The following is a 10746-nucleotide window of genomic DNA, read 5'->3' on the forward strand; positions in this document are numbered from 1 at the left end:
ACAGAGAGAGAGAGAAAGAAAGAGAGAGAGAGAGAGAGAGAGAGAGAGAGAGAGAGAGAGAGAGAGAGAGAGAGAGAGAGAGAGAGAGAGAGAGAGAGAGTGTGTGTGTGTGTGTGTTGGGGGTAGACATCTAATTTACCAAACAGGAAGGTAGAAGGGAAAATGGGGATAAGACAAAAAGTGGGGGGAATAAAAGGGAAGGCAGATTAAGAGAGGAAGGGGTCAGAAACAAAACTGACGCATGAGAGGGGACTGGATAAAAAATAGAGAGAGAAGGATAAATAGAAGAAAATAGTATGGAGAGCAATACACAGGTAGTAATCATAACTGTGAGTGTTATGGGATGAACTCACACACAAAATGGAAGTGGTTAGCAGATTTGAAAAAAAAAACAACCCAGAATCAAACAATATGTTGTCTACAAGAGACACACTCAAAACAGAAAGACACACACACAGAATTAAAATAGGGGGATGGAGAATAGAATTGATTATGCTTCAGCTGAAGGAAAAAAGAAGAGGTAGCAACCATGATCTCAGACAAAACAAAAGCAAAAATAGACCTAATTAAAAGAGATAATCGGGGAAACTACATTTTGCTAAAAGGTACCTTAGACAATGCAGTAATATCAAATATTTTTACAGCAAATTTATCTGATAAATACCTTATTTCTCAGATATGTAGGGAACTGTGTCAAATTTATAAAAAAAAATAAGAATCATTCCCCAATTGATAAGTGGTCAAGGGATATGAACTGGCAGTTTTCATAAGAAGAAATCAAGAGTCACATGAAAAAATGTTCTAAATCACTATTGCTTACTAGCCATGTGTGGTTGTGGGTATGATACTCTATGATCATGAAAGATATTCAAAAAAGTCTGAGGACATAACCAGCTGTCCTCTGAGGATTCAACCTGCCTGTTTGAGTGGCAGTCCAACTACCACTTAAGAGAGTGAAACCATGGGAGCTGAATAAAGAAATGAAATGATAGTAAAGAAGATAAATTGGAATAGGACATGACCAAAAGAAATAATCTGACCAAAAACACAGACACACACAAACACACACAAAAACACAAAAACATTTTCCTGCTGAAAATAATCCAACAGGGAACTCAAAGATCAATTTCAAAATAGTTCAGAAAGATTATCGGGTAGAATAAAAATGAACATATTTAAGAAATGACAACCAAGATGACTACCAATCATTATCATCATTTATTTATTTTGCTCACACTTATACGTATATATATTGTCTCCTCTGCTAGACTGTAAGCTCTTTGAGGAGAAGGGCTGTTTTGATTTTTTCTTTTATCTCCAGCAAATGCTACAGTGGTTGACATATAATATACACTTATAAATGTTTCTCAATTAATTAAATATGTGATTATGCCTACATTCTCATCTTTATGATATGTAATGGAATGATCTACATGCCCACTAAGGGTATTCTTGAGAGTATAAGAGCACACACAGGCTTTCACCCATAATTGTCTGCCAAAGCCTATATCTTCAGCTTCTCGTGATTATAAGCAAAACTACACTGTATTAATTGTTTATTTGGTGCACAAAATAACAAAATGCAGATACTGAGTCTCTCCTCCACTATGGCTACTCCCCTGCTTATTCTGAGATAACACAAGGTATTTGGATACATGTAACCACAGAAACAACTGTTCAGTGATTTGATTATCAGTTTCAAGCAGTATACAAAATATTAAGTCAGTGCTTAACAAAGGCATTCACCACCGGCATGAAGGTGGTTACTTAGAGAATCCAAATACAAGAAGGAGTCCCCATAGAATGATGAGGTCCTCCATATAGTACTGTTTATGGACATTGTGCTTATAGTATCAAATGCCACAATACTAAACTGTGCACATGAAATAAGATCTAGCCACTCAAAAGAAACTGGTCTAACAATCCACAATGGAAAATTAATATATCACTATAGGTACTTTGAACAGGCATGGAAAATAGACAATAATTTGGTTTCAGAATTCATTGTAGTCCTTCCCTTATCAGAAAGGTGAGGACTATTTGTATGGAATGTGATATACTATATAGTCATTGTTGCTTGTGGGTTGTGGTTTAACTTTGCTTAAATACATTTCTTTGTTAAGAGGAAAGATTCAGTGGAGAGGAGAGAAAGGAGGCAGGAGAGGGCTGAGGGCAAATGACCATGATATCAAAATAAAAAACTTTATTATTTTTCAAAGGATTGAATGGAAGGACAGGATTACATTTGGGAAATATGGTACCATCTTCAATGACTCCTCTTTACCACATGCCAAGAAATCTTGTTGAATATTATTTTATTAATGATCTTATGTAGAAGAGAAATGTAACATCATGAAATAAAAATTATGGATGACCCAAAAGACAATAAAGAAACTCCTGGTAACCATAGGACCATACAAGCAATGATCCAATTGAAAGAAGTGGCCAAAAAAAGGCAACATCAAGGAAATAAATGATTGACAAAGTAGGTGAACTGGTCATGCAGAGAGCAAGGGAAAGCAGATGGAGAACTCGAATACTCCACTGATACACACACTGTGTTAAAAAAAAAATGTCTAGCACATTGGTTAGAATGTCTTTGGAAGATTTATAGAAGACTATGGACAAGAATTCAAGAATTGTACAGGATAGGAAGACACTACTGAGGTGTGATTTGGGCTAGTAGAGTTTGTTGGTTTTTGTTGTTCAATTGTTTCAGTTATGTCTGACTCTTTATGACCCCGCTTTGGAGGGGTTTTCTTGGCAAAAATACCGAAGTGCTTTGCCACTTCCTAAATCAGCTCATTTTATATATGAGAAAAGCAAAGCAAAATGGGTTAAGTGACTTGCCCAGGGTCATGAAGCTAATAAGTGTCTGAGGTCACATTTGAACTCAGGTCTTCCTGACTCCTGGCCCAGTGCTCATCCATTGCAGTACCTAGTTACCCCCTCTGGTGGAATTAGTAAACACAATAAGTGAGAATCTAAATCCATGCAAGTATTTTTTCCCCTGTTATGATATGTATGGGAATGGTCTTCATACCAATTAAGGGTATCCTTGAAAGTATAAGAGCACAGGCAGACTTCAAAGCTTTCTTTTTAGAAATCATTTCCTCTTGAAAGTTCTACTGAATTTTGCTTCATGCTCTCTATAGAGGTTGTAAGATTTTTAAAAAGATGCTTACATCTCACTAGTCAATTATATCACCTCTGCCCCCAAAGTATCAATATGAGATTATGAATTCCTTTAAGTCAAATCCTTATATCACCAACTAGCAGATATTTTTCCACCAACATAGTTGCTTAAGGAATTAATTTATGGCTTACACACACACACACACACACAGAGTTCATAGGTATGAACCCATGATTTTGAACTTTTAGCATTTGCCTCATATATTATATATGTCATATTGAGAGATTCTTAGCGTTCATAAAGTATTTGCTTTACAACAGCCCTGTGAGATAGGTAGTACATGTATTTTTGCATCCACTTTATTGATGGGGAAACAGGTCTTCTGCTGGAGGAGAAATGATTTGCCCAAAGCCACACTGCTACTCAGTGTTGGAGTTGGGATACAAACCCGGGTCTCTTGGCTCCAGGCCATGTGCTCTTTTTACTATATCATAGTATATTAGGGGTTCTTAACCTGGGCTCCATGAACTTGGGTTTCTTTTTTGATATTTTTGGGCTTGGAGTCAGAAAAACTCATCTTCCTGAGTTCAAATCTGTCCTCAGACACTTACTAGTTTTGTAACCCTAGGAAAGACACTTAACCCTGTTTGCCTCAGTTTCCTCATTTGTAAAATGAGAACAAACTGACAAACCACTCCAAGATCTTTGCCAAGAAAACCCCAAATGAGGTCACAAAGAGTCAGACATGACTGAACATTGAATGTTACCATCTATTTAGTCTGACAATTGTGGTTTCCTACCAATTCATTGCTACTTCTACCCACCCCTTTCCAATTCCTCTCCCCACCAAAATAATTTTCAAATATGAATATATCTTCTTGGATTACAAGAGTAGCCTTAGACTCCATTCTGGAATCATGGGAAAAGCACTAAACCTATAGGCATAAGCTCTAGGTTTCTATCCCTGTTCTGTTTCGTGATTTTTGCTGTACCTTGGACAAACAACTTCCCCTCGTTCTGGATCCCAATTTCCTCATCAAAAAAGGGAACTGAATTAGATTCTCTCTAAATTCCTTCGAGCTTTCTAATGCTATTTCTATTATTCTATCTTCTCTGCCTAGAGTTCCTTTCCATCTCTAAAATTCTATATTTATATTATTATCAGCTCCATTCCAGTTCTGACATCCTGTTTTCTGTTTGAAAGTCCCTTTTGGATCTAACATTCTATATTCTAAAGTCCCTTCTGGCTCTGACAGTTTTTTAAGGTCCCTTTCAGGTCAGAGATTTTATGTACTAGGATTTCCATCTCAAAATACTATGACACTACCCAGCTTCCAGAATGTGAACTCTCTCTAAAGGTACCCACCTTTGTGAACAGCCCTTGGAAATTCAATTACTTCAATGATATTGGTGAACACCTTTGAATCTCAGCACAATCCAGCAATTCCCCATTCTCCTCCCCCCCCCCAGTTTGTTCTTTGGTGGTTATTGAAGAAAGAAAGCTTTTGCAAGACTACAAAAGCAAAGTGACTACACTATTCGTCTCACAGACAGAGCCACACCCAGACTTTTCTCTAGGCATAACAGCATCAGGCTTCAAAGACAGTCTATAACATCAAAGTCAGTCCTCTAATATATGACTAATTAAGAAAAAATGTCTGGTGTATTAGAATGCTTTATAAATGTTTTAAATCATCTTTGAGGCCTTAAAACTGAGGTACTTGTTTTGTTTCTTTGTTTTCCCCTCCTAACATAGGGCCAGTAACTTTATTCTTAGGGGCAAAAGTAAAGCCATAAGAAATATAAATAATCATCCAATTTTCATTCCCACAAGCCTCTCTCCACTCCCTTATTTGCTTACATGCCCTGTTTAGAGAAAATGCTCTCAGTGGTCAATGCTCATTAAATGAATACTTAACCACAGCAGTAACTAGGCAAGGCACGATGAAAGTGAGACTCTGTGTGTGTATGTGTCTGTGTGTGTTTATGTGTGGAGAGAGAGAGACAGAGAGAGACAGAGACAGAGTGAGAGCCACCAGTTGTGCTTCTTCCCTCCTTGAGACTTTAATCCACATATAGACTGTCTGAGCTGAATTGGATCTATCAAGGGGAAAAAATATCGTTTGGGGAGGTACAAGTCTCCTCCAGAGAAAGCTCCCTGTATTAACCCTCCTCCCTTCCCCCTTCTTTTTAAAGAAAGAACCTGTGTTTCTGTTACAGTGCATACACTAGTATAATGCACACCAGAATTCAAAGCATTTTACAGAAGAATTTTGTCCCAGACTGAAGGCACTGTTTAGATTTCCACAAATGAATGGTCTGATGTTCAAACCACAAATCAGTCTTGGGAGAATTGAGTTTAAACCCATGCTTGTTTCTCTTCAGGCTCTTAAGCCTGACTTCTTTCTTGGGGCTCTGAGCCTGCTGTCTTTGGGACCCCTTTTCTAAATTCCTACACCCTTGAGAATCTTGATGTGGCCTGTAATGGTGCTGCTTTCGCTGAAGGAGTCGCCCCAACAAACACTGCATTTCCTGAAAGGCAGGGACCAAAGCCTGAGCTTTTTTACACTATTTCCCACCTGCAAAGGCGTAGCCGCCTACAGTAGTTTAGGACTTGCGCTGGGAAACCGCAAATGAATCTAGGACTTAGCAGGCCTTTTCCAGCTGACCAATTACCTCAAATAGGGGGCCTCTGCAAAAGCACTAGGCACTCTTGCTTTCAGCACCGCTCGATATCCCAACCTCAACTCAAGAAAGTCAATTCCCACCCCACAGTCCCAGGGCCCCTCCTACAGTTGCCACAGTCAGATTTGGCATCCCCTGTTCTTTGGTCAGATCCAGATTTTTCTTTGTTTCCTCCCACGCGTAGATGGAAACGCCCTAGTGCCCCTTTCCCATCTTCTTCCCTTCCCCCACCTTGTGAGCCAGGCTCGCTTTAACCCTTTGACTCCCGATCACGCCAGCTCAGCAGTCCCTCTCTCATCTATTAATAGCCCAGGAAGGCTGGGAGGTGGTGCCTCTGTCATGGCGCTCCCTAGCTTACCCCATTTCTACTCCACAGCCCCCCCCCCCCCCCCCCAGGAGGTGGAGGAAATGGAAACCAGTGGGTGCCGGGATAAGTCACTCGCCAGGGATTCTGCCCGCAGGCTGCCTCCTGGGGGGAACCAGAGGGGAGTGGGGGGAGGTGTCTGGAGACTGCATGCAACAGAGGTCCCCTCCCTCTTTTGTTCGGTTTAGCATCAATTGCGAACCACCTTCCCACCCAGTCCATTCTCTCCCTCTCCACAGCATCTCCTTTCTTTCCTTCCCATCATAGGCGGCGTGGACCAACTCAGAGCCTTAAGAGCTACCCAGAGTCCCTGGAGGATCCCATGGTGGCATTACTGTTTGAGCCAGAAATAGGGAAACAGGGGGAGCTGATAGCAGAAAAGGGGAAGAGGGGGACATTGCAGCGAGCGGGAGCCGCCCACCCACCCCCCCACGCCCTCCAGGCCCTCTAGAAGCAGAGACACCCCCTCCTTCAACAGACACACCTGGTCCCATAGTTTTCCCCCTACACACACACACACACACACACACACACACACACACACACAGGGGAAGGGTCTATGGAGGGTCCATCACGCGGCTCCACCTGCAAAGGCCAGCACTTGCCCTCGCCCTCAATTTTATAGCCGCCCTCGTCCGAGTCAGATTTTCAGCCCCCAAGCTTCCTCCCCACATCTCCAAGCGAGAAGCTCCAGGGCCCGGGTGGCGGTATTCTAGGTATCCCCCACCCACTCCCTAAACAAAGGCCAGAGAGCTCTGGGAGGAGTCCTCATTCTGTGCCCTGGGCTGGTCTTACCGTTATATGAGGGATGCTCTTCTTGCCCTGATAAGACATGGTCACTCTCCCTCTGTGTGGGGGCTCTGTCTCTGTCTCTCCCCCTCTGCCTCCGGGTCTCAGACGCTCACACAACACTCAGACGCGTGCGGGCCCAGGCAGGCTTGTCGCCCAGCAATCAAACGTTTAAAATTATTTTAATAAAGGTGAAGTTTTCTTTTCCAAAAACGGAACGGCAGCGTTGGCAAAAAACCTGCTACCTTTTTTTTTTTTCCGGCTGCAATAAAACAGGGCCGGGTCTCCCAAAGGGAGTTGGCTAGAGAGAGCTCCTTCTAGAGGCAGCGCCAGCGCCCTCTCGGCTGCCGGAACCTAGCAGGATTCGCCCAGCTCAGCTCAACCCAGGAAGCGCTTCCTTTCCAATCTTCCTTCTCCCCTCCACCCCCTAACACACGCTTCCTCCTTTCCACTCCTCAATCTCGCCGCCCCCCAACACACCCACCGATCTACTTCTGCTACCCACCGGGAGGCCCAGCTCACTGAATCTACAGAGTTCTTCAGGAGCAATAAATCCTTCCAAAAGAGATGACATTTTCTCCATTTGTTTTGGTTCTGTATTTGTTTTCCCCCCATTGTCGTTGTCATATGTGTTTTTAAAAGGTATTTGGAAATCCGAGTGGACCTTATCCTAACTGCTACAGGTGCTTCAGCATCTTGAAATGGGAAGTTGGGAGGGGGTGGGGGTGAACCCTAGCAGGAAACATCTAGGTTGGAAAGGGCCAGTCGGAGCCCAAAATAAGGCTGCACCTAGGGACTACCAGATAGTAGAGGTGCTTTGGCCCTGGTTCCCAATATCCATGTGTTTGCTTCTGGTGTGGGCACTCTGTAAGAGAAAGTTACTTGGCAAATTCTAACCAGAGGTGGGGAAGAGATAGAGGGGACGACCCTGGTTGTCCTCATACTAGTAAATTTGCTCCTTGCCTCATTTCGAAAAAGAACAGGAAAGAGCACCCAACAACCCCTCCAGCTCTAAAGTTAGATAATTCTGAGATACAGGAGTCAAAATCAGTTCTTGAGTTTAAAAGGCAAGTATTACTGAAATGGGCTTCTTCTATTTGAGCTGTCAATTCAGTCTCCTCCCCCATTTCAAAGCTAATTTACATTATGGGTCTCTGGAGATGGAACCCAGTGGAAAGGCAGAGAGGAAACCTGACACACCCCTGCTCCCATTCATTCTGTCAGTGGAGAAAGACAGTGGACATGATTAGTCCACTGAACAGGCCTGAACCAAGCTCAAATTGTCTATTATATAACACATATTTCAAGGGTAAAAGAAAAGCCACTTTGTCCTTCTGGACTCCTAAATTGAATTTTGTCCAGCAGATTTATTTAAGCATTCTCTACCACAAAGTTTTCAAGAGTCATGTCGGTACACCCCAGGGAAATGTCTCCAAGAAAATAGGAAAGCCTAGCAGCAGTTGTAAAGGAGGAGGGAATGAGGAGGGTCCCCTACTCCCAGATGACCAATAAAATGCTGGTGTCTGTGCATCAGGAACAGGAGCTGAGCTGGGGAGGAGGAAAACATAAGAGAGGAGGGGCATGGGGAGGAAGAGAAGAAGAAAGGGGTAGAAGAACAACTGAAAGCGGCAGAATGGTGGAAAGAAAAATCCTTCTCCAAATCGGGAAACTTTGGTTTGAATTCTGACTCAGTCACTGTAACCATTGACTAGTCCTTTCACCTCTCTGAGCATCCCTTTTTCTCATCTGTGAAATGGGAATAATAATACTCGAGCTAACTGCCCCACGGGGTTGCTATGAGGAAAGCCCATTGTAAATCTTAGAGTGATGCTTAAATGAATGCTAATATCATTAGGAAGTTCGAGAACTTTTAACCTATGTTATGAAACATATCTGTTTATTGGATGCCCCCCCCCTCCTTCTCTCTGTAAGCCGTTGAACTTGTGGCAACAAATTGCTTTTTCGAATGGTCCCCCGTAAGCTAACTCTTCCCTAGCAAACTGGTAGGCAAGGCAGGGAGTAGAGTATGGGCCTAGCCTTGAGGCTGAGGGACAGCTCTGGAGGGGAGGGCAGCTCAGCTGGATTGTTCCTTTGCGCCATTAACTCTTCCTAAAACCTCGGAGTTCCCTTGGAGCCACCCTTTGTCCAGCTCCAGTGACGCCAAGGAAAAGTGGGTGGAGGCTTACACCGCGGCAAAACGCGGGGTCTAGTGGCTCGGTCGTCCCTTAGCTCATGAATGAAAGCGAGCTTATCGCCCAGGAACCTACCGGGGAGATCACTCCCTCTTAGAGCTGCTTAAACTGTTCTCTCAGCTCCCAGACAACCATTCGGATTGGAGAATCAAGGATCAGGAGTTTGGGGGAGGGGAGATACCACCGGCTTTGGCCAATGGCTCCATCACTCCTCCTTAATAGTTGAAATTTAGATAACGCCTTATATCCATTATTTCACTTTGTTTCATTGGACTGGTGATAGCCCTATGAGGTAAGTAGTTTATTTATGGATGAGGAAAGTGAGGTCCATGGAGGTTAAGGTCATACATTTAGCAGTTCGTCGAGCTGGGATTCGAAACAAAATCAACTGATTCCAGAGCGGATGCTCTTTCCAATAAAGCATCTTTCTCCCTGACAACGTTGAAACCAAAAGAATTACATGCCTTGCCAGTATCCGCATGGGCCCCTTACTACCCAGTGACTTAGAGGGCAAACTGAGCCTCGGCTCTATGTCAGGTCACCGAAGCAATCCCCAGACCCCCCAACGCACCCCCGCAGACGCTTTGTTACACTGGAAATCTTTAAGCAGGTGGCAATTGGAGTCTGAGAGGCTCAAGAGAAGTCTTGCGCCCCCTTTCGTGGCTCGGACCTAGTCTCCAGACAGCTCTCCAAGAGGTCAGGACCACAACCATGCGGTCTTCACTAAAAGGGTGTGCGGGAGTTGAAGGGGGCGGGGAGGAGAATCTAGGTTGCGGCATGTCGGTCTCGGAGTTCTTTCCATTCCCCAGGCTAGCCTAGGATTGACCATGGGAACCAGGGGTCACTCACTGTCTGGGGTCCCTCCTCGCGGCTCCCGACACCACGACGCCTGCTTCTCTTACTCTGGGGCCGAGGCACCTCATCTCCGATGCTGCCTGCCAGCAAAGGTTTGGCTGGATCGCCGGGTCATAAGTTTGAAACCTCCCTGTTTCCCCGAAGCCCCTGCCATCTCCCCATTTCCTCTCCCCTTCCCTCCCCGCCCCTAAAGCCTGCAGTGCCGAGCTAAGGAATAGACCCCTATGGGGGAAGGGGGGTCTGCAGTCTAGGTTTCTCCGCAGCCTCACTTCTCTCCCTCCGCAGACCATATGCTGTTCTCTCCCCCACCCCAACACACACACACACACACACACACACACACACACACACACACACACTTCCTTTTTTACCTTCCCATTGTCCGGGCCCTGGAGCATTTCCTTTCCCATCGGGTATCGGATTTCCACGCCTGGTGTCTTGTCATCCCTGTCTCCCGGAGAGCTGATGACAGAACCGGACACTTCACTCACGTCGCTTGCGGTCTCGCTGAAATTGTCCCCAGTCTCCCCCAAGAACATCATGTCGGGCCTGCTGCTGCTCCTGGGAGTCCGGGAGCCCTTTCGGCCCACGCTATAGGCATCGAAGTCGATGGTTTTGTTCTCGTAGGCGCCCTCCACCGAGGCGAACATACCCCCATATTTCTGACGGGGGGTCTGTGCTGTGGTGCCGGGCCGGGCTAGATACACAGGCAGGTCGTCCTCCTT

General features: G+C 44.6%; 1 protein-coding gene across 2 annotated transcripts in view; it reads right to left on the reverse strand.

The window, feature by feature from the left end:
* Positions 1-10712, reverse strand: part of CRMP1 (collapsin response mediator protein 1) — a 77060-nt gene extending 66348 nt beyond the window's left edge. Inside the window, exon 1 of one of the 2 annotated variants that reach the window (XM_069070039.1) lies at positions 10393-10712. In XM_069070039.1, the coding sequence (XP_068926140.1) occupies positions 10393-10671 (279 nt within the window). In that variant the 5' untranslated portion in view covers positions 10672-10712. Of the gene's footprint in view, positions 1-6980; positions 7349-10392 lie in introns of those variants that run through there. The other variant, XM_069070045.1, reaches the window with a different exon arrangement.
* Positions 10713-10746: the final 34 nt, after the last annotated feature.

Source organism: Petaurus breviceps, unplaced genomic scaffold (genome assembly GCF_028583685.1).
Source record: "Petaurus breviceps papuanus isolate PSGF00001 unplaced genomic scaffold, PetGlider_PUasm1.0 140, whole genome shotgun sequence".
NCBI lineage: Eukaryota > Metazoa > Chordata > Mammalia > Diprotodontia > Petauridae > Petaurus > Petaurus breviceps.